This window comes from Chaetodon auriga, chromosome 3, assembly GCF_051107435.1.
Source record: "Chaetodon auriga isolate fChaAug3 chromosome 3, fChaAug3.hap1, whole genome shotgun sequence".
In the NCBI taxonomy this organism is placed as follows: Eukaryota; Metazoa; Chordata; class Actinopteri; order Chaetodontiformes; family Chaetodontidae; genus Chaetodon; species Chaetodon auriga.
Genome location: NC_135076.1, coordinates 11,627,796 through 11,655,099, shown reverse-complemented (window position 1 = coordinate 11,655,099; position 27,304 = coordinate 11,627,796). Strand labels below are relative to the sequence as shown.

The window sequence follows — 27,304 nt, the reverse complement described above, 5'->3', positions numbered from 1 at the left end:
TCTGTAAAGTGAGAGTGAGTGATCGACACTCTGCAGGGTTTTTTTTTTTTTCTTTCAGGCCTTCGTGGTATAATAATGCAGTGATTAAACTGAATCTGACCTGAATGTTGTTTGTGGGTCATTGAGTCTCCTTCACAGTCTCGTTGTGTCATGTGTTTGACAGGGAAGTACATGGCAGGCTGCTCCTTGTGAATCGTGTAAAGGACCATTCCTGCGAGTTCACTGAACTTTGTACTTTTTCTGAGTGGAGGCCTGGACGGGTGGAGGAGAGGGACGATCGGTGGTAAGACATAAAAACTGAAGACGAGGCACCTTGACGCTAAGAAGGACAATGTGCACTTAATTCTGACGGCGTCCTGTTTTAGGACCAAGCCTTTCTTCTTCTTTTCCTCTAATTTAAGTTGTGTGTTGTACACTCAGTCGTCCTGCCTTTCGGAGGAGGAAACTCTTTTTCTATTCACTGTGTTCAGAAACGAGCTAGATGTCAGAGCTTTCCATGAATTACAGATGAAAGGAATAAAGTTAAGCATATTACTGTCTGCCATGGAAACTAGGATTTTTAAATTATGTAAATACTGTACGGAAGAAATCTCTGGAGAATCTTAATGGATGGAACGAGTCATTTGTGAGCAAAGATCTTCTACTGAACCTTAGAAAAAGAAATGTTTGTAAATCTGTTTGTTCCAAATAGAGGTTTTGTGATGTTGATATTTGATAAAAATAAATGTGCTCAAATCCTTCTGGTTTACACCAATTTATTACACATTGTGACCAAGTACAAAATACAGCTGAACTATGCAGTTTATTACAGACCATCATCTGTCCTTAGGCTAGTTAAAGTGTAGTCAAGAACAGGTTTAAAAATGCACAAAAATAAGGGTTCAGTATACTTGTAAGAAGAACCAAATCTAGTTCAATAAAAAATAAACCTCCGCCAAAAGTCTAAAACAGCCTTACAAAACATTACAAAGTACACACAGAAATTACTTTTTTCCCCAAAGCACTTGAAGGCAAATTACTGTGACAGGCACAAGTTACAAATAGCCTTAAATAACTGGAGATCAAGGAGTCTCATCGCTACAACCAAATCATCCGAAGGGGGAACGAGGAGGAGGGAAAAAGAAATCAACCAAACCAATTTCAACACAAAGCCGACGTCAGTCAAATCAGAATAGTTCGTATAAATAGAAATTTCTCTTGTGACAGTTTAATAGCTTCCTTGGGTGCAGTAGCACTGCCGTAATAATTGAGTTTCATACATTGAACGACTGAGATTGGAAACAAATTCATCACACACGCCAATCTAATCAATTATACATCAAAGCATTTTCTTCTATTTGACCAAGTACAGTTTGAGGAGAGAGATTAGGCAAAGACTGAAGGCCACAGAGCACACACTTTGTACATCATACAAAGATATATATATATATATAATTTATTATGGACAAATTCCCCGAATAACACACTGTAGTTTTCTAATTCAAACAGAACATAAGACTTTTATCTGAGTAAGAGCATGAGGTCATAGTATCTGGAGTCGGGGAGTGTGTGCTGGATCCTGTCTTTGTGAAAGGGTTTTGGTTTTCCAGGTCCAACTGCTCTAACATGTACTGATTTATCTCCTTGGATGAAATGTACAACCGCTTTTTGATGAGGAAACGAAGCAGACCAGATTCCAGTTTAGGTTTTTACGTCCCATCTCCCATCAATTACTCTGGATTGCTCTGTGGCAGCTGAGTAAACTACCACAGGTCTGCACATCCCAGTGGCTGAATGCATCCGTATAGCACGCTGAGGCGCCGTCACAGGACTGAGACCATTTGTGGAGAATGTGTTTTATTTACATGAGAGGAAACAGGAGAGAGAGACGCAAACAGTGGCTACATTTTTTTTTTTTAATACTTGCCTCATGTCATCTGAGCTGAACGGAGCGCAGCATAGAAAATCTACTGAGGTAAACACACCGACATCTTACACAGGTAACGTATTGAGTTCCCTGCCTTCCTGACTACTGTGAACTACGAGGCCCTACAGAGCCATGACTATGGCTAAGCTGGAGGGGACGACTGAGGGAAAGGTCCTTTGGGTCAGTAGGTTGCATGTTGTTTTTTTTGTGTGTGTGTGAGTGTGTGTGTGTGTGTGTTTGCTGCGAGCTGCAGCAGAGGCAACAAGAAGTGTACACAACTACACCTAATCAATGTTAAAGGTGCTTTGAATGTCTGAGGTTTGGAGACAATACATTCATACTGCGGTAGAGGCACAGCTGAGGGACAGATAGACATCTGTAGTGGTGGTTTCAAAGTTAGCGATCTAAGGCACTCAAAGGACACTATGGCACAGCTAGTTAAAATGAAAAGAAGAGAATCACAAACACCACACGCCACCACTCAAAGTTACACATACACGTCCAACAAAAAGGTACTGCACAAAGTCATTCACAGTTGCAACAAAAACAGAAAGAAAATCAGACCTGTGTTACACCCCTGTGAGTAAAAAAACAAAACAAAACAAAAAAAAAAGATGCGCTTCCTGGAAGAAAGATTACCGTCCTTAAAACACTAGTGAGGGGAGGCCTGACACTGCTACTTTCTTCTCTATGTACATTGCACACACTGACTGCAGAAGGACGCAGTGTGCTCGGCACAGACGCCGTGGCCGCCCGAAAGGCCCCAGAAGCCACTGTAGGGTCACCTTTTACGGAGACGTGCTGGTCCTTGTGGCTCTCAGTCCGGCCCCGCTCAGACTTTGACTCACATCTCCTGCAGAGGGTGGCTCATTTCAATCCTCTCTCTCTTCACAGCTGGCTCAGAAGGCCCTCTGGACACATCGGCATCACTGCCCAGGTCACTCATCTCATCAGAGAAGGATGCATCTAGTCGCACAGGGGGAGAGGGATGCTTAGAATCAGGTTTAAAGCTACAGTACGAATTTATCCCAACAAAGGCCAAAATAAGGGTCTTACATCCTTGTTTACCCCGATGGATTCTCTTCATGTGTTTTTTAGTATATCAAAGCTCAAATAATGCTCTACCAGAAGACCATTAAAGGGTTCAAATCAAGTCCCCAATATATAGTTGTGCACTTTACTTTTCAGCAAGCATTACTCAAACCAGAGAGGGGAGAGTGTATTTCCTGGGGACTATTTCAGCTGCAGTACTTTGTGCTGGAGAGTATTTCCAGCAGCAGGGTGGTGAATGTTGGATTGAGTCAAAATAAACTGCAGTGCCCACATTCATCACAATGAAGGATTGTGTCAGCCAGTGCAACTATGTGAGACTCAGTGACGCTTTCTTCAACAGTTGTTTGGAAAATAATGGAGCTCTAGAGAAAAGAGGAGTAAGACATCAGGTGCTGGCTACACACACACCATGCTTGCTAGAAAGATCTATTAGGAATTCATGTGCTTGGGGCCACAGACCAGGTAGGGAAGTCAGAAAGTCTCTTTTGTTTTGTGATTTTTTTTTTTATGCCTTGAACTTTCTTCCCCACCCCAGAGGCCGTTAGCTCAGATATAAGCAAACTAATATCAAATACCTTTTTCCATGAGTGATGGCATCATAGAGCTCAGGTCACTGAACTGTGATTGAAGAGATGAAAGAGCATTAGTCAACAGAACTACAATTTTCAATGTAATTTCAAGTGTTTGGAGCAACTGGAGCAGTGTGGAATATCTTCTGTCTTACCTCCCCCATGACAGCAATGGGAGTTTCTCCGGTGGCCTGAGCCACACGGTGTTCCACCAGGTAAAACATATACTCGTCATACAGGAGGCGAATGAGGTGGAAAGAGCCAAAACTGGCTGCACTACGCAGGGTCAGGTCTCTGATCACCATGGAGCTACAGGAAGGAAAGAGAGAAAACAGATCATCTATAAAGTGCTCCAGCTACACCACCAGACAAAATGAAATGAGCTTTTTCCCCAAAACCAGACTGATGCAGAGTCACTGTAAACAGCCTCAGTGTTGCCCCCTCGTACCTGTAGAAGGACCACTTGAGGAGAAACTGGCGTGCAGCTTTGGGGAAGCTGGGGCTGCCCTGGTGAGGCTTCAGGACCTGAGAGACCACGTTGTCCAGCCAGGTAGCCCATTGGTCCAAAGAGCTCTGCTGCTGCAGGGTGACCTTGAAGTCCTGCTCCAGACGCTGAACCACGCTCTCGTCGCACTGACACACCCATGACGCCTGCTCCTGTTAGACACAACAAACACGCCCAAACCCATTCAGCGAGAAACCACAATGCGCAGCGAGAGATGGAAAACAGAGCAAGTCGACATGAACAGTCTGTACTTTGTGCAACATGACGTTTGTCACTTTAGCATGAAGTCTGAACGTTACGTAACCAGGGAGGCTGTCAGACAAGTTTACCTGGACGTTGGCAAAGTCCACCCGGTTGAGGTCAGACAGCATCTGGTTGATCTGGGAGGTGTTCTGGAGAACAGCACGGGCTGCCTGGGCCAGGTGGTTCAGACTGGTGTAACGTCTGAGTGTCTGGGCAAAGGCACTGACCACCGCCACCTGCACCATGGAGACAGAACCAGAGAACCCATGATAGATCCTGAAACTTCTTACACTACGTTTCTATGCTTTATGATTATTATCACCTAATTATGTCAGAATTAAATGCATCACTTTAGATTTCGAGGGCTGTCTGTACTTCCTCTCAGATTGGACAGAGGAGTAATCAAATATGCTCAAGATTTACTTCCATCCTTATCAGAAAGGTACTAAAATGAACATGGTGTAAAAATGATGCATTTTCAATCAAATCCATGTATAATGCATCTACGTACACATGACTAATCTTTAACAAATGGACGTAATCATTAAGTTCAGTGTCTCTGAGGAGAGCTTGAAGAAAATGTGATACATTTAATCATTTGTACGACACAAGCACACGAGAGACATGTCAATTCACATATTCTAGAATCTAGACAACAGCTGTTACAAAGGGGGATCAGAGATTTTCTTGTCACCTTGGTGCGGATAATCTCTTGAGGAAAGTTGGTCATGGCGTTAGTCAGCCAGCCCTCCAGACTCTTGGCAAAGTTACGGATGGCCTGAGTGAGAGTGCCTGAAGAAACACAACAGCCTGGATTACAAACTGTAAGTAGAGTTGTGCAAATGCGGGCAACTGCAATACAGAAGATTCAACGAGTTCTGGAACAGACTACCAGTGAAATCCTGTGAGTGTACTGTTGAGTGTGGTGTCAGCGTGTGACTAACAGTGCCAAGAGTTAAGACAAGTGTGTAACAATACAGTCTACTACTGCACAGTGTCTTATTGAAGTCATGATAAATGAAAATATCACTGGTACTGACTGGGAACCGGACGAAGCACATCAGGGATGAGGATCTCGACCAGAGCTTGGTAGAGGATGTGGTCACAGCTCCTCATCCACAGTCTGATCGGTTCATATTTACACAGAGCCACCAGCTTCTCTCTGGGGATCACACCTTCCAGGTCATCTTCACTATATACAGACAGGAAGAAAAAAATCACATATCAAGATTATAATTCCTGCTGTCTTGTAAATAAAAGTTCTACACTCAGCAGACAGTCAGGCAAAAGGTTAATGTTTGTGACATACTGTTGGAACAGAAGATTTAATTAGCTTAATGTAAATGTAAGCAATAGCTTTCTTTAACACTGACGCCTCAGCTTTTCCTGTTCATGTGATCTGACCTGTTGGGGATGGTAGTACTTCCGTCACTAGATGGCGGTGTTGAATACCAAAAGGTCTGCCAGAGTTTCTCAATGTAGTGGAACTGGAGGTTCATCACCACATCCAAAGTAGCCTGCAGGAGAGCAGCGAGGGAGGGTGGGAGGAGGGAAGAGAATGAGGGGGAGGGAAGAGAGGAGGGAAAAGGGGGAGGGGGGGGACAAAACATACAGAGCTGAGCCATGGCAACCAGACACACAACAAAGTTTCTACAGGCAGGCAGCCTCTCACTCACTCCAGGCCCTCCTCCTTAGACAATGAGCCAGCTTAAACACAGCTCCCTGTACATTAATCATCAGGAGGATCCTAAAAGCCACGTTTAGGCTTCGTCAGGAGTTTTTCAGTTCGATTTCATTGCGAGTTCACTCACTTTTTTTAAATCTTGATTGCCTTTAAAGAGCAGATCAGTCTCAGATTTATGGGTGCATTTGGCTCCTTTTAGTGGCGATGCGCTGACCTGAACTAACCCATGTGACTTCCTCTTTCCTGTTCATACGCATGAGGCTCTTAGAAAGCAGAGTATACTGCACACAAGTGAAACACAGCGAAGCGCAAAAGGAAGCAGCGGCGAGGCAGTGATCTAAAATGATTAACTACAGAGAAAGCCGTAACCTGGTTCTAAAAATGGAGCGTCTAAACCTCAACGCACATGAAAATAACACATCAAAACAGGCGCTGTAGTAGCTGTTCGGGACATTCACCAGAGGAGACGTCAGCCTGACTCCACATGAGGCAGAGGTCAGACTCTTTTGGGTCTCAAATGGTTCAGTGTAGTTCCACATTGAGCGTCTGTTGAGCACAAGCATACGATTCACACCGTGCCCAGAGATCCTCTTCTGTCTCTCTCTGGCAGGACATGCACTTGCTGCTGGATCTTGTTACACAGCAGCGTAGACTTCAATCACATGATATGTTTTTTTTTTTTTTTTCTGCTCCAGCCATTGCCATGGCAACCTTGTTTACGGTTGCCCCGAGCAACAGGTCAAACACAGGACTCCAAAACAAAAAGGAGAATTTCCCATTCCTTCTAAACAAGAGTGCCTCCAGTTTTTTTTTTTTTTTTTGCTACACAGGAAAAGCAGCATGCCTTTAACAGAATTTAAAAAAAAAAAAAAAAAAGTGTGGAGGAGAAATAACACATGTTCACGTGTGCATGCTCACAGACAGACGAGTGGCCTGCGGCACAGATTCCTCTCACATCTGTGCACACACAAGACAAATACGCGTTTAACATTGAGATTTATGACCCTCAAAGTTTTATTAAACGCATAAACACTTGTAGTTAAACATTAATTTAACGGCACGGCCGACACCTGAGTATCTGCCTGTTACCATGACATTAATAAATACACACCGTGCACGGCATACAAATCAGTTTACAGCCCAGAAGAGACTAATTTAACTTCAGATTAAGAAATTAGATATTGCTTTATCTTGAGGCCAACTTGTTACCTTTATTTGTGTTGTAACTTTAAATGATGCCTTGGCTAATGTGTTAACAGGTCACTGCTGGCTCACAAAAAAGGGGTGGAAAAAAGCAAAATGCATAAACATTAAACACACGGAGGCAATGAGAGCTATGAGAGTGACAGAAATGTGCTGGCAGACAAAGACAGGAGCCCATGTGCCTGTCCACAGACAAGGAAACACAAAGGCCCGAGAGGAGGCCACCACAAAGACACCAAGATGTCCACCCAGCGCGCTGAAAGGTTAATTGGCATGTCTTGAAAGCTGCACAGAGATGAAAAGACAGCTGGAACAAAGGGAGTGTGGTGAGACTGGACAAGGGGAGGGCAGGGATAATATGATAAAGCCAGAGCTTCGCTGCTTTCATCACAGCCTCTCCCCTGCCCGTACAACCCCCAAATTTTAATGTTCAGTATTATTTCTACATTTTTTTTTTGCTCAGTATTATGTCTGCTCATTGCCAATGTGTTTCACTCTGGGGGGTTATTATTCATGTATATGTTGTGGATTAGCCTCTGCGACCTGTGAAATGCACTTATGCAATACACCATTGGGTAGCACCATTTTCGTTTGCAGTTCTTAATAGGAAAAGGTGGACACCTGTTGACTGCAGTTATTTGCTTTCACTGTGCCTCCTGTTTCAGGATGTGAGTCTGACCTTAATTAACCAACTATTACTCTTTACTTTCCTTATGAAAAGTCCAAAACCAACAATGTTTTAGTCTGCCATGTAATACTTTTTTTAACATGTCACTTTCTGTAACTGCTGCGCACTGTAGGTTTAAGTAAATGGCACTCAAACAGGAATAGGCAGTGCATTTGTTCAGGACTATTTTCAGCAGTGGATTAATACATATTTGGGACTCTAGTGAGTATTTACACCAGCAGGACAATGTTTGTAGGGTCCACTCAAAATAAATAACAGCACAAGTGATCACAGTAATGAAGGAAGATGTCACCCAGTGCAACAGTGTGGCACACGCAACATTTGAATGTATTCAAACTTTCCTACGGTGGTGAAAAGTGTAATAAAAAAATGAAAGAGGTGCTGTGATATGACATACCTCGCAGTGGTCTCTGTAGAGTGTCTGCAGCTTCTTGATATCATTCATGCTGATGCGCTCAGGTAGAGGCTGGGTGCCCAAGTCAGGAGTGGGAAATGGAGGCAAGGTGTGGGACGTATCTGCATGAAACAAAATGTAGACAGGTGTCACTCATTTCACTTGAAAAGACACACACACGCAGGAGCTCATGAATTCTGGAGACTGTATGAAAACTGTGACAACTGTATGGGTAGATCATGGTGTATGTCACCACAGAAATACATCCTATAGTTGTCTCAACAAACAAGACAGTTAATTTTCCTAATCTGACGGTTATGCTTGAGTAAAGCCAACATGGGGACAAAATCTAGTGATGAAAAATGAGAATAGAGAAGTGAAAGTGAGGGTTGCTGTGGCAGCGCCTGTCCTTACCTATGTACTGCTGGTGGTGTTGGCTCTGAGCAGCCACAGACTGTTCTGGAGTGCTGTTACAGTGCTGAGAGCTTCCACACAGACTGTCTGACATACTGTCCACCTTCTGTAGAGGTTTGAACCTACACAGACAATAGAGGACAAGAAGGATATGCATTTGATGGCCAGGACTATGCAGGTTTTCAACCCAATGAAAAACCACAGAGACAGCTCCCATTAGTGAATACCATGGGGTGCTTTTAAAAGGAAAACAACATTTGCAAACTGCAGCGTTTTCTAAATGACTAACATGAGTCTTCCCATCTGTGCATCACGCTTTGCCTTTGAGATGTGTTTGCCCCAGTTTGCTGGGTGTGTCTGAGGTGAATACCAATACATACACAGTGAAAACACAACAGAGCAGTGACCTACATACAAACACACACACTACAGTGGTACAAAATAGTATCAACGTTTCTTCTCTCAGAGGGTGTGGTCACAAGTGCTTCGTTGTACCTGTAGCCACACCCAACAGTGATGCCTGGTGTACTGATACACCCTGGAGTACACTTCTACGTCACAGCTGCAAGGTGAGAAGTTAAACCACCAAGGTCAGCATAAAGGAGATTTACAGGGGTGTAAAGTTCCTCTTTAAACATACAGTACATTCAAACCTTTGCTATCGATGCTCTATGAGAAATATTCAAAACAGAACGTACGGAAAAGAGCTTATTTGCCAAAATAGCTGCAGCTGGTAAAAACACTTTGCAATAAACTACTGAATATCACCTCTGTTTCCATAAAAAAAAACACAAGTACATTGTGATAGCACTGAAAGCAGCCCTGTTCTCGTGTTTGGTTAAATGTCATGTGTTAGAAGGTGGGTGAGGAAAAACATACGCAACTATGAAAGAATATGAAAAGGGCAAGGGAAAGAGACAAAGAACTTCTAGAGGAAAAAGGGAGGAGATGGCAGACAAAAGACAAAGCACGGCAAGCTGCAGAGTATAGGCAACGACAGTGAGGCAGCGATCATAGGGTACACGTAATCAATGGCAAAATTTCAATGACACACGATCTTCATTCAAAAGACACCTAAAACTCATTGTGGTCAAAGGAAAAAATGGCAGTCAATGAATGGAAAGCTGCTGGAAGTTGTGACAAATTTGACAGAGAGCAAGACAAATGGAACGAAAAGGAAGGAGAAGAGTAAAAATGGCAGACAGGGAGAGTGCTGACCTCTGTTTCTGGTGGACAGGCTGCTGCCTCATGGCCATGTACTGGGTGTCCTCCTGCAGCCGGTTGAGTGGTGAGTCTGGCTTCACCCGGATGCCATAGTAATGATACTTAGAGTTGCCTCTGGTAGATTCAGAGAAAAGCCAGAAACCAGTGAGGAGGAGAAGACTTGCCATCAGTGTAATCACTATCATTATCCTCTTCCATCAGCAAATCTCCAGTGCCTATAGGCATCATCATACTCATCACTTCTATAATGGTTACATGATTACTGTTATCAGCATCTTCAGCTTCTGCAACAACCTCTTCCTGTTTGTACCTGGTGCCGAGGCGGCGGGTCCTCAGGCCCATGAAGACAGAGCGGATGAGCTTGCCAAAGGAGGCTGCGTTGACCGGATCTAACTTCTGTTCCTGACAGTGGCGCAAATAATGGTTATACAGGGAGCACCGGGGCAAGCTCACTCCCTCCGCTGTCTCATAGTTGTCCAGCAGCCACTGCAGCTAAAAACACACAGAAGAAAACACAGTCGCACAGTCAGTGAGCCCCAATGGATAAACCCTGTGACAGTCACCTGGCCAGAAATGAAGAGGAGCGGTTCATCTTATTATCACATCAAAAGACAGATGACATGACACACCACACCCCACACCCCACACACACACACACACACACACACACACACACACACACACACACACATCACATGACCACCTATTTTAGGAGCCTAAACATCAAAGGAGCAATGCATTTCTGCTGTGGCTACGTTTTGGCCGTTACTTTTTTTGACTGAAGCAGCAAGCGACCACAGCCAAAAGAATGGCTGATTAACACTCGAACATCTGAAGTGCTATTCATTCTATCAGACAAATCTCAAAGACAGTCAGAGTTGAGGAGGACACAGTCGTGGCTTGTCTGTAACAGCGCAATCAGAATGAATTTGCATAAAAGGCTCAAATTACCAATTTGCAAACCAGATTGAAGCAGAAAATTCGAATACTATTCATACAAATGATGTGGAGATTGTGAGATGACAGCTGAGGTTAGGAGTTAGAATGTAAACATCTAAACCACAAATTTCCCATGTGAGGAAAATTATGGACAGAAATACTACATGAATCTTATTTAAATATCATTATATTTGAGTGACGGAGTTACTCTGCAATAACACTCTGCGACACTAAGTACATGTCTTTGCGTATTTTACAGTGAAATGAACAGAAACCTTGAAAACTCAATCAATTTATGTCCATGCAAAGTATTGAGAAATATATACAAGATGCATACTTAAGCAAAGTGACAGCAAATGCAAGTTCAGATCAAGGACAAAACTAATGGAGACAATTATGCATATCAGAGGGACAGTGCAGAAGGTCAGTAAAGCTAGCAGTAGGTAGTGTGTTCAATTTTCAGGAACACAAGTTGAACACACTGCCTACAGGTTCAGCTTTTTTTTTTCTTTTTTCTTTTTCACTTTCTCTCAAGTCTTTTTCAAAGAAAGTTCCTGGTTGACTTACATGGCTGTTGAGCAGGCTGCTTTTGTGACTTGCAATTCCTTCAGACTTTTGGAGGTTTTCAATCGCCATTTCAAGCTAAAGAAAAAGCATGCAAGAAAAAAAAAAAGAAGTGGACAGAAGAGGGAGGAGGCAGGAGAGTGAGAGAGATAGAAAAAGAGAAGGGGACAGAAATAAGCAGGGGTATATGAAAAACACACACACACACACACACACACACACACACACACACACAGAGAAAAAAAAAAAACAGATAAAGGAAATAAGACTGTTAGCGAGCAGCCAGATCTCTGAATTTCCATTAAAATCAGTCAGTGTTGCTGCCAAATCCATTATTGGCTGACAAAAGCATGCAAATCAAGAGACTTTTGGGGTTAAGCTGCTCAGTGAAGACTTGCGGTCAGACACTCTAATGTATGCAAATAGGAACCACAAACAGGGGCACAGGTCACGTCAAGTTTGGGGACACTAGGTCAACAATGCCTACCCCCACCCTACCCCACCTTCAAAATGCATGACACAACGTAACTTGGATAACAGTTGAAGAACTAAAAATCTGATGAGTGAGTTGTTACTATGACATAAGCAAGAGTGCCATGGTATAAAATACACTGCCTTATTATTTTGTCTTTAGACAACAAAAAATAATGGAATCCAACTGGTGAACTAGTGAATGACAAAACCAGGGACATTCTGTTTAGCTGAAGAAGAAAATCAAGTTAAAAAAGAAAAGATATGTGGTATTGCAGCCAAACTGGAGACACAGAAGAAAAGGAAAAAGAGGCAGGCAGCGTTCCAAGCCTTAAGAAGGCTCCCGAGGGCTCATGGCCAAATGGTAATGAGCCCCAGGGGTTGCTTTGTTTCACAGGGCGCTCAAGTGCCTGTGAAAACCTCTGAAACAAGGCAGTGCTGAATTATTTAAGCCAGTGTCCCGATTCTACAGGCTCCCTGCCCTGTACTGCTCTGCTTTCGGTGTGTTACTGCAGAGCTGGGAGGCCCCAACTCAGGTTGCTGTAAACCCTGTGTGTCTCTCCCTGCCTTTCAGGTTTGTCCAGGAGCCTGGCCAGTCTGGACACAGGCTCAGGTGACAGTGATGACAGTTAGCGGCAGTGTGCATCTCACAACACCATTTGGTAGTGGGGATCTCTGCTCAGTAAGTCATGCTGCACTAAGAGTTAGTAGTAAAAGCCTATTTACATTCTTTAGAGAAAAAACTATAATTTAGCTACGTAGCAGGTGAGAAGGACAAACAATCCCCCGAATGTGTTGGGCCTTTGGCAGGTGTAGACCTCTGATTTAATGTTTCTTTGTTTTGCTGGCTCATTTATCTCATTCTATTGGAGAAACATTCGTATGGGTGTTGCTCACCATAGCTGAGGAAGAGCGTGATGAGTGTGATATGTGGTTGCGGCTTCCTTCCATACTTCCTCCATGGATCAGGTAGGTGCTTCCGCTGGAGATGATGTGGCTGCTGCCCACGTCCATAGTGATGCCCACCATGCCATGAGGGGGCACCCCACCGCTGGCAGAGGAGACCACTGTGGTGACATGAGCTCCACCAGCCTGCGAGTCAAAGTAGGTGCCCCCGCTGCTCTGCCCATATAACTGAGCCTCTGGATTGTAGGAGTAGGCTGATCGGCTGGGGAGAGATCATTGTAATTAGCATGCAGTGATGTCATCCTATGATGATAGTAAACAAAGTACATTTCGTGGCAACTGATGAACTTCAGAAGGCAGTGAGTACAAGAGTCTATGTTTCATCTATGAATAAAAATATAATCTTGTAATTTTCACTTCTTTGTGCAAGGGCATAGGAATGCAGCACTGCTGATACGATATCCACTCTTGTTTACACAGACAGCAATATAACTGATGTCATCAAAATATCTGGTTATGCTGGAGTCAAATCAAACATCAAACTGTGGGAAAGAAAATCACTTTGGCTTCAATTAGGCTTTTTAATTAGAGCCACTTTAACAGCAGTTGGATGTTAAAATGATGAGAAAAGTGGTCTGGAAAGTCTTATGTGTCATTAGGCTTTTCATCCAGCACCTATTCATACATAATTCAAGATGTTTCTGCATTTGGAGTGGAGCCAAATTTCATGCACATTGCTGTGTCGGTTTTATTTGAAAGGCAAACATTTTTCACACCATTTTAGCGTCTTACATGAACAGATACAATGTGTAAGAAATGGCCACCTGTCGACAGTTGCTCCAAACAAATGGGGGCAGCATATCACCAGAGTAACTGTTAACTGCTGCTCACTATACCCTTTGCTGTAGCTACTAGCTCCTATTAGCTTGTTGGCTCAGTAGGCCATGCAGCTAACTATTAGCGTGCTATTAGCTGACTATCGTCTCTTGAGGTACAAAGTGTAATTATGAAACAGGACGGGTCAGGGCTAGCTGGTTAGCATGCTAACTTCAGTAGATATCAATGTAGCACAATACATAGACATCTTTAATATAATGTCAGAACCGTTACTTCTTCACATTCTGTTGATGTTGGTTATTTTTTGAACGTAAATGTAAACTAAATTTCTTGCCATATCTTACAGAGCATTTGATGATTGCTTCTTAATGCATCTTAAATGCATTGCCTATTCTAGCTTTAATAGTCAGAGGGCAATGTATCATTCCTTACATAGTTCCATTGGTGTAAACAGTCTCTCCACTTTCTCCTACATACTGGACCTGGGATGGGTAGACATGCTGCACCTGCTGCACCTACAGAGAGACCACAGGAAACCAAAGCAGGAAAAGGGAAAATCTTTATTTATGCTTCAGCATTTGTACAAATTTAAGTCAAACCACAGCTACAATTGTAATAATAACTGATCTTTTTAATCATACAAGTACTCCCAGAAATGAAAATATTTCCTGTGGGTGTAGGCATGTGCACACCTATTATAGCGTGTACATGAAGTGCAGTGAAAAGTCTGTACACCCCTTGGTTTTTGCATAATTACCTGTCCAAAACAGAAGCTTCAACAATATAATTTAACATTGCAAACACTGCCAACTTTATGTAGACCTACCAAGGTCCTTTATGTAGTGGTTCTAGAATATCTGAAGTGCTACATAAGTAGGTTATTTTGAAAGGGGATCAGGAGTAAAAGTGATTTGGAAAAATGCTGGATGGGTAAAATGTAAGTTATTTAACTTGAACTGATAAAGACACGCATATGGTTGAAAAAGACAAGCCTGATTTCACAAACATCACAACTGATAATGAATGCTATACTGAAGCATAAAAATGGTGAAAAGCACGTAATGAACTGTCCATCTACTATTGGCTGATATCAGCCGGAAATATATAAATAAAGACTGGTGCCTAAGACGAAGAGTCAGGTCAGCTCCTGCATTTCATAATTTCACACTAGATATCACACAGATTTCATGTTGGGATTTGGTTCAAGCCCACAGGAATCACCGGGCTTTACAGCAAGTTCACATTATACCCTGAGACCCAGAGAAGACTTTTTGCAGCTGCAAAGTTAAGAAGAGTTCTCACAATCACACACATGTAATAATATTAATACTTATTTAAAAGCTACCAAGTGTTGCATTAAGATATTATTTTCCTGTTATTCATGTATGAAGGCAGTGGGCCAGGCTCAGCCAGAGAAAGACACTTTTGCGTACCTATCAGTTGTATAGGAAGCAGGAGAAAAATTCTGACAAATGGATGAGCAGCTTTCGGAAGAATGAATGGATGCTATGTTTGGGATCTTCATTCATTGTTTTAATGCATGGTTTGGTTAGTCTTTAACTTGTTTACTCCCAATGTGTCGGCTGAATGCAAAACCTACAACTCCCCAGTCCGACAGTTATTTAACCTGAAAGTAAATGCTGACCTGAATAAGGTGTGAAAAAATAATAAAATATTTGTGACACAAAGAAGCCGTGGTGAAACAGGCTATATGCTTATTTAGCCATTGATACCATGCTTATTTGAATTCACATAAATATTTAATGATCTTGCTACTTTATTGTAAAAGGAAACATTATATAGGTCTCTGGCTCGGTCACAAAATTAAATAATAAAAAAAAAAAACTATAAAATGTCAAGGGGTGTACAAATATTTTCACAGCAGTGTACAAGTATGTACAGTACTGTGTACCTGCTGAGGGACCTGTTGAACCCTGGGTACTGAAAGCTGCTGTACTTGTCCTCCTTTCTGAGCTGAGCCTGTGGCTTGAACCAGCACCCTCTGTGTGGATACAAGACATAACTGAATTACATAGGTATGCATGTACAATCGCATGCATACACATCTTACTGTGAACATGACAGTCAACACATCATGGGCAAACATATCAGCAAATGCCCCCATCAAGAAATTAAGCTTGTGCTAGTAGATTTGTGTGTGTAGTGTTTACAGTACTGTCACTTTTATATATCTTCAAATGGCTACAGTAAAATGGATGTACTGGTCCAATAAGCCAGGGAGATGTTATGGCAGAAGCTAGCATGGTAAACAGATACAAGCAGCATCTGTTGGCAGAGTGGATGGCAAGCAGTTTCAGTTGCTGACAATTTACAAATTGGAACCACTCTTAAAAAAACATTTTTATTTGTTGCAGGTGTTGCATGGAACACTGAACTGAGAGTGCTTCGAGGAGAGATCTGTTGTCAAGATATTGTACTGTTTCTTTTCAGACACCATGTGTAAGCACTAATATAATGAGTAGCTGGTTTGGTTTCCAAAACAGCCAGTCTTTTATACATTTGGAACTCAACATTTGGAAAGAAATTGAATGGAACAGTTATGTCATTACAGACTTCCCCCATTTGTCCTGTCATTACAGTAGCAGCAGGGCAGAGGTAGTACTCTACCTGCTGGGAGGCTGGGACAGGCTGTACCACAGGGGCCTGAGCTGATGAGGACGTCCGCAGCGCTGCCACGCTGCTCGTGGTGTCTGACCCTCCCTCGGAGCTCTGCATGCTGGGCCACAGTGGAGATATGAAGAATTAGAAAAGAGAGGAGACATAAGTAGGGGGGATCTTATACAAGACAGGTAACACTGAAGATTAAAAAAATAATAAAAGCACCTCAGGTCAATGCACATGGACAGCCGTACTAAATGAATGCTCTTCCACCCCACCCCTTGTCTCTTGGAGGCACTAGGTCATTCTTTGTGCCCCAGGGGGTTTCTGGCTTTGCCAAGTCAAGCTGAGTCAGTGAAGCTCTCAGAGCCCCAGGGGCTGCCGACGTTTGGCCTTACTCAATGGCAAAATAAGCAGCCCAACAGAATTACAATGACATCCCTGGTCCTGTTGACAGATCAGGCCCAGGTGGAAAAGTTACAGTACAGGAGTTCAAGTTACCAGCAGGGCTGAAATGCTTCCTGAGGACCAAACCCACTGCCGTGACTCGGCTTTCCACTGGGTGACAATGTGCACAGCATAGCAAAGGGGAGCTAAAAATGGAGTTACACAAAGGCTCTCTTTTTCAAAAAAGGGACAGAAAGGGAAAGAGCGGGAGTAAGGCAGGGACAAGAGAAGAATGGAGCTGCAAGGGTGGGGGGGGAGTAAGTAGCTAAAAAAAAAAAAACAACTTCCCCACTCTGTCAAAACAAGAAAAAATGAAGGGGAAAAAGATGAAAATGGCAGCGGGGCTCCAGCCTCTGCCAGGGTCCTGATGATATCCAGCGTTTGTTTCGAACGAGAGCTGTTCTCTGAGGGCTCCAATAATCCAGCTGATATGAGGAAATTCCTCAATGCTTTGTAAACGTTTGTCGGTTGCTATGGTGAGGAATCCATGACGACCACCCCCAACTCAACCACCCTCCTCCCTTCCCTGCGCCCCCACCCCACCCCCCCACCCCCTTTATAAAGCTCTTGTACTGGAACTTTCGAGTGCGAAAACCAAAGAGAAGAGGGGGAGGAGGATTAGAATAAGGGAGAGGGAGATACGGCACAGTTGGGGGGTGGGTTGAATTGATGAGAAGTCTTTAGTTGACGGCAAAAATCCAGGAGCAGCAGGAAAAGTAAGTAGGTAGACGAGAGAATGGTGTTTATCAGGAGCATTACAGCAAAGGGCTGCAAGACACAACTTGCTCTAGACATGCAGTGATTAGTCAGAACACTTGGCCTGGACTACAATGTTATTTTAATTTACCGGAAGAGATCTGACAAACATCACTTAGGCTGCAGCAACCTAAAGGCTGACCTATTAGATGCAAGCAACAGGTGCAGCTATCCCTGTCCTTTGGCTTTTCAAGACCCAACCTAAACTTTTTAAATGGGGCCGCACTATTACTGCTACTTGTGATTTCAATTCAAGCCTCTGCTTCTGTAAGAATTGAGAGGGCCTTCCTTCTTGGATCTGTTGTATCAAGCTAAGTGCTCTAAACGTGTCTCTAAAATTGAAAAGACTACCTTATACCATGTGACAAATTGAACTCAGTCAGAATGGGAAATAACAAAAACAAATCTAACATGACTTGAGGTGAAGCAAGAAAGGGGAAAACTGAGTCAGAATCAAGGAAACCCCACTGGTAATGGAGGGGAAGAGGAAACAAATTTAACAACAAAAATGTTGCACACACACCAAAATAGGAATCACATCCTCATTTGTGTAAAATACAGAGTTAACGACTTAGATGATGAAGGATAATACCACTCATTTATACAACTACCTAAAAAAACGGCCATTAAATACAACATGATGAAGCCATCACAGACACTACCACAAAATCCCTCCCACCCATATTCAAGAAGTTCCAACAGGCAAAAGGAGATTGCAAGGGGAAATGTTTCATTAAAAAATGGTTTCCCTACAGATCCTGACACTTAACTGTAATTTCCACTCTGTACTAGAAAAAAGTTATTCTCATTTCACCCAGAGTTATGTCGGCTTGCTACAGATACACTACTTGATTACCAACAAAACACACATGAACAACACAAATTTCCCAGCTAGCTGCAAAACTAGCAGTTATGAAACTCAACTCTCATCTGTCTTAAGTTTTAGACATCAGCAGTAACATGGGAGGATATTTAGGATTAGGGGGTTACTTCTGGATACTGTAAAAAAAAAATCAGAGAGTGTACCTTTAAGACACAAAAACAGCAGATTTGGGTGTGCCACCACTGGCATTTTCCATGCATGGAGATTTTGCCACAGGCAAAGACACTGCTCTGCCTAGATGACTAATAGACTGAGCCCTATGTTGAAATTCCTGATATGTGTCAATCTTCAGACACGCCATATCCACTTTACCCTGAGCAGCCCTGTGACTGTATTTGTAAGTACACAGCACAATTAGCACTTACATGTGAAGGCTCTCATATTCCCGCCTTTTTCTTGTATGTCATTAAAGCATCAAAAGACTATAACCAGAATAACGGCACCAAGGAGTGAACATCCAAAAAGCTGCTGCATCTTTCTAAAGCAAGGAAATTGCCTATGGGGTGTCACTTGGCTTATAAATATACTTGAAACAATCCCATCATTTATCTTCAGACTTTTAATTTTCACTAGAGGAAATGACACAAGCCTCGGGGCTTCTTTATGCCATTAAGGAGTGGGTGGTATGGCAAGATGGTGGGGGATCAGGAAACAAAGCAATGACCTGCACGTTTTCATCCATTAAAGCTCAATTAAAGTGCTGGCTTTAATAGGTATGGTGAAGTGTGTCAAATCATTGGGTTGGAGGGGGAGAGACAGGAGAGAGTGCAGGCAGAGAGGAGTCCTTCTGCTTGGTGTTCAGGGAAGGTTAAAAGCCACACAAATTCCCCACTAGCAGCTCTGAAAGGCACAAAGGTAGCAAACAGCAGGAGACAGTGCACACTGCTGCAAAGCTGCTACTCTGGATGGGCTGCTGTGCAGGACCAAGCCTTTCTACCTCTAACCCAAAGAGAACTTCACATGCATGTTTTTTGTTCGTGTCAGGTCTGTGAGCCTGGTTTCATTCACGCAAATCCCACATGAGCACTTTACAACATTACAACAACAGCCCCTCCTTTCAAGAGTTACCTGAGTTTTCAAAGCTATATGGAAACAAGAGGAGACACATTTTAAAACCCCCCAAGCCTCACCAACTGTCATTAATGCTTCAGTCTATAATGTTAACAGTGCAGACAAGATTTAAACATCTGTCACTGACAGATCTAACTTAAACAGGGCTCAATCACAGAAAAACACATACAGATGTTCAATTAAAAGCAGGAGCCCACAGTCTTGGCTCATGTTTGCGCTGGCCCACATTGTTTGCAGAGCAACAACGGTTGCTACTGGCAACACCGTCCACTCCCGTTTCCAGGAGCCTGTTGCTATGCAACCAACAGAATACTTCCCAAACCAAACAATGCCATCCCCCCACCTGATCCCTCTATCTCACGCTAAGTAGAAACTTACAACAATAAATACTCTGTAAGCTATTAATTTCAGACAGCGGGGGACATGAAGGCAGTGTTATTCCTGTTTTGCAGTTATATAAAAATGTACAGACTTTATGCTGGTTTAGACTTGATTGAAGAGGACAGGATGAAGTGCTCTGTTTTTGTAACTACTTAGTGCTCACAAGAAAGAGGAATGTTTAAGTCATTAAGGAGACAACAGTCTATTCTTCAAGGTTGCTTTACACTCATGCTGTCCCAAAAAAGACACTTCCAAAAGCAAGTTCAGTCTTTCCAAAGTTCCTTGGGCAGAAAAGACAGTGAAACAGTTTGAGCAGAACAATACTTTTTCCAACTTAGGAGTAGATAAAACAAAATAAAGCAGAGGCAGACACTTGTTGCTTTAAAGAGGACATATATGGAAGACATTTGTTGAGAACTAAGCAGATGTGTCCCTCTGTTACACTTTTAATAAATATACCAAGAGGAGCAAAAGGGCTCTGACGAGGCTTTCACTTGTTCACTATTTTGAGAATTATAATTTTAATGCAAAACAAATTCTATTTGAGGGTTAGAAAAAACATCGGACTTGCTTTTCTTTGATTTCATTAAAAAAAAAAAGATCACAGAGGCACGCGTGCTCACACAAAGAGCGAATTAAGATATGATAAGAGATTTCCACAACAGAGGCTGTTCTTCAAGCCTGTCTCATTAATTCATGGCTAATCCAATCAAAGCAGCTCTTGGGGTCTGCAGATGGCAGAGTGTGAGGGGCAGAGAGAGAGGGGGAGAGGGGAAGAGTGAGAGAGAGAGAGAGAGAGAGAGAGAGAGAGAGAGAAAAGAGAGAGAGAGCACACAAATAGGCAGCACCGACCACTGTCTCTGATCCAAGCATTACCCTCCCCACCTCTGGTCATCAGCACAACCTGTCCACTCCGTCACCATGTGTGCTGCAGGCCTGACAGCCACAGAGAGAAAGATCAAACCGTTGCCATGGAGATTGTGTGTTCGCCCATGCTCTACACTAGCAACTTCCTCCCCCAACGCCCAGCCTCCTCTAACCCTTTCCAGATTTCCACTGTCCCCCACCTCCAGCCTCCATCCTTAACATTTAACATCTCGAGATGAAGATTTGAAACTCAACGTTCTAAGAAGCTAAACTAGAAAACACAACATAGATGAGCCGGGAAGGAGTAGGGAGATGGTCATCACAGCCAATGTACTCAGACTATACTCATCCGTGCGCGTGTCTCTCTACCCCTCATGAATATCTATCTCATATGTTCTGAGGCTGCTATACTGTTGACACCGAGGAGGAACTTCACTCAAGTCACCTGGATGACTGAGGAGATGGTGGAGCCTAAAGAGAAACTGGGAAATGCAAACAGTTACAGTTAGGATTCTTGCATAACTGCTTTTCCCCCTTGTTTTCAAAAACATTATTAATGTTTGGCACACCCAAAAATACAATACGAATATGCAATAACTTTTTTGATCTTTCAGCTCACTTCAATGCCCTCCTATTCATATCTGCACAGCACGTAAAGAAGAGATAAATCTCAATTTAAACCACAGCTACATCCAAAGCACGTAGTATGGGGCTCCTCTTAAACTATTACATCACTGAACATATTCACAAAACCAGGACAAACTCAGAGAGCACATACTCCTGCCAAGGGGGCACAATCTAATTTTGTTATTTTAGTAATGGAGATTTCAAATTTGTTTCTTTTGAGTAAAAGCAGTAACTTTTGATAAAATGGTGAAAAAATAATCTGAAAAATGCATCTGTGATGTTGAACTGTCTTTTTTTATTCTATATCAAACACTAACCACTTCCACTATCCACCTAATTTTAGAAAATCTGTCAACAAGTTAATGAGATTTCCTGCTAACTATCAGGCTAACAGAAAGAACTGCAAACACAGCCTCCTCGCCTCAGGTTTGTTATGCTGCGGCCTCTTTGAAAATCTACACAAAGTGGCTGCATTATATCAAAACCAATCACCAAGACTGACAACTTGGAGTGATTAAGTTTCCTAATGCTTTAGACAAGCCCAAACTTGTATCCTATTCTGTGTAGAAATATAACCAGACTCACTCCAGACGCAAACGCTCACACTAATGTTCTTCAAATATGCTTTCACCTTTTCTCTGAAACAGGTGTGTTTCCAACCTACGGGTTTTATTTCCCAGGGAACCACATTCTGCAAAGAAGACCTCAGTTGCTGGCAGTATGCTGCTTCCATCTTGACCAATGAACCTCAGATAAGCATTTTGTTGTGCTGGAGGAGTCTGTCTTCTTGGCAAGCATTCCCTCTACACAGATATGACGCTGAGAATCACCATACTGTATGTACAGTATGCTTTCACAGGTAATACTAGGCACAAATAATGAGTCATCAGTTAATGCTTGAAATGTGAGACAGATCCAAGTGTCTGTTGTTCATGCAGTCAGTACTGTGTATTTATACCACAAATCTACAACTGTGTAAATTATATTGCTACATTAACTACAGTTACCACATGTCACATGTCATTTAATGTGTTTAACACAGCGTTGTTTGAACACTGGTCATTTAACATCATGCAATGTTAATACAGCAACTTAAAGTCAAAATATTTAAGGATAATTTTAGTCAAACTAGAATGCAACCTAAATCCACTGTGTTCAACCTTTTCTTACAGAAACTGAACAGAGTCTACATTTTAAATCATCCTGCCTGCAGCCAGATCCAGTGATATGCTTTAGATATTAAAAAAATATATATATCAGCAGCATTCACACACTAATTTAACAAATCCTATTCAGAGTCATTTCCACATCATTAACCATCAAATTACTTAAGGATATGAAAAGTGTACCTGCGTTGCTATTTGCAGGATGGCGATCATAAAACAGAGTAAATGGTGGTGATAAGATATGGTTGATATCAGGTCTATTTGGTCTACATACTGGTGCTCTTTAAGTTCAAATTTTTCAAAACATCATCTAGTTGCTTTTTATTTCTTTGTCTTCCATCATATTTTACCTGCATGTTTTTTTTTATAATAGTAAAAATTTTAAATTTCCCAGGATGAGAATCCAGACTGGTTTGACTACTTTGTCAGTGGCAACACTACTGCTATATCTACTACCCTCGCTACTCAAATGCTGCTAATTCTTACATGAAAAATAATTAGCATGCAATGTTGCTTTAAAGTACCCGCTCTGACATGTTGAACACTGCAACATTAACCTTAGCTGTCCTTTGATGCTAATGAGTGGGAGGAGAGGGTTCTTAAGGATCAAGAATGGGATCTGAGGGCTGCACTACATAAGGACATCCACCAATGAGCTGAAGCAGGGTTGTTTCCACCTGTGACAATGGCGTCCTCTGCTATTGTTCCTCACCAAATCTCCTAATTAAAGAGCTTCTCAAAAGATATTCCAAAGACAGGACAAATGAAATCTAAAAATACTATCTGGGTCTACAGCTTTGCAAATCTGGTCAAATCTCACTCCACTTCAGGCCTAGTTTTGGTTCTGGTAATTACTTTGTAGCAGGTTTACACTGACAGGAGCTCTTTTTTAAGCCAAATAAACATCTCTTAACAAACTAGCCTCAAACTCTACAAAGGAAAGGAAAAGGGGGGGGGGGGGCTACTATCCCTGCCTGAAAGGGGGGGTTGGTAATTCTAATGCAAATGCCACTGCCTTGTCTGCTGTTTGTGGCAGGAAATTTAATTAGCAGTTGTGTAGCTGCGATACAAACAGGTGGAATGTTAAGAATGCTCCTGATGACACACACACAGGCAGAGGAGACAGGCATTGAAAAACATTTCATTTCACAACAAGTTTCAACTTGTTGCCACAGCATGAGGGCCAATCAGTGACAGCACTTTTTTTGGTATATGAGGGGATTTGTTTCTTTGTATCCTAGCAGCGTAAGCCTACAATGACTTCCAAAATCTTTGTAGCTGGAAGATGTGATGTGAGCGTCATGAGGACACTTAAACTATTTTCCTCTCACAAGATAAAACAGCAACGGCACATCACTTCAAATGAAAAGTCCTTCACAAATAAATGAATTATGAAGATTATGAAACTGAAACATTTCATGTTACAAATGGCACTATTATTTTCCACTTAACAAGCCCCACAAGGCATTCTCCTCTCAGTTCTTCTGCTTTGCTCTATGATTTCCTGACATGCTTTTGACTGGAGTTATGGGATAACCCATTAAAACTGTGTTAATATCAGACAATGAAATGTGCAGTTCAGTTAACACAGCCAGAGGTAAATGTAACTCTATATGAATACGATCAACTGTAAACAGCAGTGGCAAAACTGATGGCAGTGACTAGGTCCATGTCTATATCTGTAGCAGGCTATTGGATTGAGAACTTCTCCCCGAGGCAACAGTAGGCCTCATCAAGATAAGCTAAATACAGCATGAGCAAACACATACACAAACACATCCACACACCACATACACACACAGAACATGTGACCAAAAGCTGTGTCAGGTCACCCGCTGCCCAAGAGACCACTGCAGCTGTCCTATTGATAGCTGAACTGTACTACACACATGGGTCCATTAGACACTCAAAATGGCACACAGGCAACGGTGCACACTGCTACGCACAATCATACGAGCAACTCAAGAGATGGCTTAATAGGAGGCTAGAGGAAAGGAGATTAGTCCTAGAGAAGGAACATAATTTTCTGGAAATCACAGTCCAGAGTGGCATTTGGCATTTGTTACTGAAATGGACCAAAGCGTAACCATGATCACAGGCTGTAGCCTAGGGCCAATACAGGAAAGCTTGGTCGGTTGAATTCAGGATACAGACAGAGTCTAACTAATTTACAACAGAAAATAACAGAAAAAATATTGACCCCCCCCCCCCCTTCAAACTGACATTCTCATTGATAATTTGATAATTCTCTGTACTTCACAAGCCAGTAAGCCATTTCTAAACAACTCTCCAGCCGCCTCCACTTTGTTTAATTCTCCTCTCTGAGCACCATTTCGTTCTGACCTGCCTCTGCAAGCCAAAGCTGTGCACTCCTGCCACAAAGAAGGAGATGAAAATACTGTAACCTGATTAAAAACACTGACTTTTAAAAGAATAACATTTTGCCCCCTGGCCCACTCCATCTCCTTTCTTTCCATGACTTGGGTGTATTTGTATATCAAGTTGCCATGTAAACATAACAGTGTCACGCTCAAATTGGGGGGGGGTGGGGGGTTGGTGGGGGGTTACACACAGAGTTTCAGAGTAGTCATCTCTTTATTTTCTGTATAGCTGTGGTGAGTTGTCTGACCAATCAAAGTTTCTTTCTGTGACATGTACTTCAGAGCAAATTGAGTCTTCTGTTAATGCGCATTCAATTCTTCCCTCAGACCTGCTTTTTGACCCTTTTCCATCTATAAGAAAACAGGTATCTTGTTGTATCAGTAATACATCTCCTTCAATGAATCACTTAGCTCTCTTCTCTTAAAAGATGAATACTTTATGTAAAGCCATGAAAGTTTATAACTCAATTCATCAGTAGTGAGCAGAGAGGGTGTTAATTAGAGAAATTTTCATGCTGCGAAGATTCTTCCTGATGCTTCAATAGCATGCAACATTACAAATGACCGAGCACCTGACGGCTGTCTCTGAAAAGATTAGAATTAATGCATCTCAAGGGAGAAAAAGAGACAGAGTGGAAACCTGTCACAGCCATGATGTAAAACTAATGAAAAGGGAAATTTAAAATCATTGGGGGTATCCTTTTCCATGGTTTCTCATTAATGCTACAGCGCAGTTTGATATGAGCCTTCAACTCTTAAGAGAGGTCAAACAGCAACCCTAATGAGACCCGCCACTTTAACAATGAAACTAATTACTACTGAGAACAACTTCAGTATTAGCAAACAGTTTGCTTTTGAGTCTGTTCAAGTGTAACATCAGACAAAGTGGAAAGATTGGTAGATGGAGTTGAATTACTTGTGATGACATGAGTGAGAGGACAGGAATCAGACCCAGTGATTCGTTCAGCTTAATATACAGGGCACAAGTGTAACTCATTTGATGCCTAGTTTTAAAAACACGTAAGAAAACAGTATTTAAAATGCTCCATCTCAGCCAAGACTATAAATACAAGAGAGCAATATTAAAGAACCATCACAGCACCACCTAGCTGCAACATATTCAGTTATTCAAGCTATTTCTGAAATATTAATAACATCAAAACTTTGTCAAGAACCAACTTTGTTCCGCTGAGATAACAAACGTTATATGACTCAATATGATTCACAAACATTAGTTCACCATGACAGTTTACTATGCTCCTGAGATAGAGACCAGTGGAAGCATCAGGTCTGGCAGCGTTGTAACGGTGAGTGTCGTAATGTCGCCGGTACAAATTCATATATATCCGAGCACGATTGGGTGATATTTTTTAAATTACTTTTAAGAAACACTTTATAGGTGAAAATGGACCCTAGGGGAGCTGCCAAACTGCGCACTGATATGAAAGTTATCCTTCTGCGGAGTTCACGCTTGTTTGCAGCGACGTTAGTTAACAGTTTGAGCACCAAGACCAACGTCGCTAACGCTAGCTAGCTACATTTTCACCTGCCTGAATGCGGTTATGAGAAAGACACTCCAAGAACGAAGTTTGTCCGTGTTGTGACGAACGACTCAGAGCCGACGTTAACAAAGCGACAAGTGGTTGAACTAGCAACCCGAACTCACAGCTTCTGGTTGTCTGGAGTTAGCATTGTAGCTTGACTAGTAAGTAGCCTAAGCTTCCATCCTGCTGGGATTGAACTGGAAGTGCGTTCACGTCTCGAGACAAGCTACACAACGTAGCAACAAGTGTAAAGTGATGTTGAATCAGTTTTGAGTAACGTTGACGCTGTGTAGTAACCCTGAAGCAAAATAAGTAGCGGAGGTGAAAGAAATATTTTTCTCCAAGCTGACTTTAGGTGCAGGGAGCAGTTGCCAGCCATAGGTGAACGTCAGTTAAAAGGAAAGTGGAAAGCCGTTCAACTTGAGGCGGATGCCACAAAGAAGGGAAAGTTATACTGTGGAAAATACCCAAGACTGCCAGCAACGCGTGCGATCCCAGAGCATTTCTCTTCAAATTGAGATGAATTCAGAATCTAAATTCTATAGAAGTATAGTCACCTTTGCCTTGAGAAAAGTTCTGCCCTGGCTCTGCTCTCTTTCCCCTCTTTCCCACTCCTTCGGTCACTTCCAGATGCTGCTGCTGCTGTTGCTGAGTGTTGCGCTCGTTGGTAAGTAACTGTCTCCACGGCTACAGTCACTATGGCGCGAGGGGGTCTCGAGGCAACTGTTGCTACCCTCGACTGCCTACGTCAGGGCCCTCACTATGTATGGGCGGGGCCAAAGGGACACGAGCGAGTCCCGCCCAGTCGAATAAAGCTGTACGTTTGATTTGAACCACTGGGGGGTGGTCTTAGCGAGGCGACGTTTGAAGTGCATAAGTGACATGAATTCAGTTTATCAACGTCTCCATTTGTCTTTGGAGTGACATAATTAATGTTTATGATTTAAAGCAGTTATTGTATG

At 42.4% G+C, this 27,304-nt stretch overlaps 2 protein-coding genes across 6 annotated transcripts in view; one reads left to right on the top strand and one right to left on the bottom strand.

Moving 5' to 3' along the window:
* Positions 1-741, top strand: part of fcho1 (FCH and mu domain containing endocytic adaptor 1) — a 51,062-nt gene extending 50,321 nt beyond the window's left edge. Inside the window, exon 27 of one of the 2 annotated variants that reach the window (XM_076724244.1) lies at positions 164-741. In XM_076724244.1, coding sequence (XP_076580359.1) covers positions 164-192 — 29 coding nt within the window. In that variant the 3' untranslated portion in view covers positions 193-741. The remainder of the gene's footprint in view (positions 1-163) is intronic. The other variant, XM_076724245.1, reaches the window with a different exon arrangement.
* rfx2 (regulatory factor X, 2 (influences HLA class II expression)) lies at positions 741-27,065 on the bottom strand. Of its 4 annotated transcripts, none has more exons than XM_076724280.1 (18): positions 26,900-27,065; positions 16,229-16,337; positions 15,513-15,602; positions 14,033-14,115; positions 12,755-13,025; positions 11,390-11,464; positions 10,194-10,375; positions 9,878-9,997; positions 8,660-8,781; positions 8,249-8,367; positions 5,681-5,793; positions 5,317-5,468; positions 4,971-5,068; positions 4,363-4,512; positions 3,977-4,185; positions 3,684-3,837; positions 3,535-3,577; positions 741-2,872 (listed from the first exon to the last, which is right to left on the bottom strand). In XM_076724280.1, the coding sequence occupies exons 2-18, from the start codon at positions 16,334-16,336 to the stop codon at positions 2,751-2,753; spliced, it is 2,211 nt and encodes a 736-aa protein (XP_076580395.1). In that variant the 5' UTR covers position 16,337; positions 26,900-27,065; the 3' UTR covers positions 741-2,750. The 4 variants fall into 4 exon arrangements, with proteins under 4 accessions (XP_076580395.1, XP_076580369.1, XP_076580377.1 ...); XM_076724254.1 differs by lacking the exon at positions 26,900-27,065 and adding an exon at positions 16,445-16,580; XM_076724262.1 differs by lacking the exons at positions 11,390-11,464; positions 26,900-27,065 and adding an exon at positions 16,445-16,580.
* Between the last annotated feature and the right edge of the window lie 239 nt (positions 27,066-27,304).

Coding starts and splice junctions, on each gene's coding strand:
- rfx2 (XM_076724254.1), bottom strand. Junction 9,998..10,193: donor ACCCGCCGCCTCGGCACCAG/GTACAAACAGGA, acceptor TGAATCTACCAG/AGGCAACTCTAAGTATCATT. Junction 3,838..3,976: donor CTCAAGTGGTCCTTCTACAG/GTACGAGGGGGC, acceptor TCCTTCCTGTAG/CTCCATGGTGATCAGAGACC.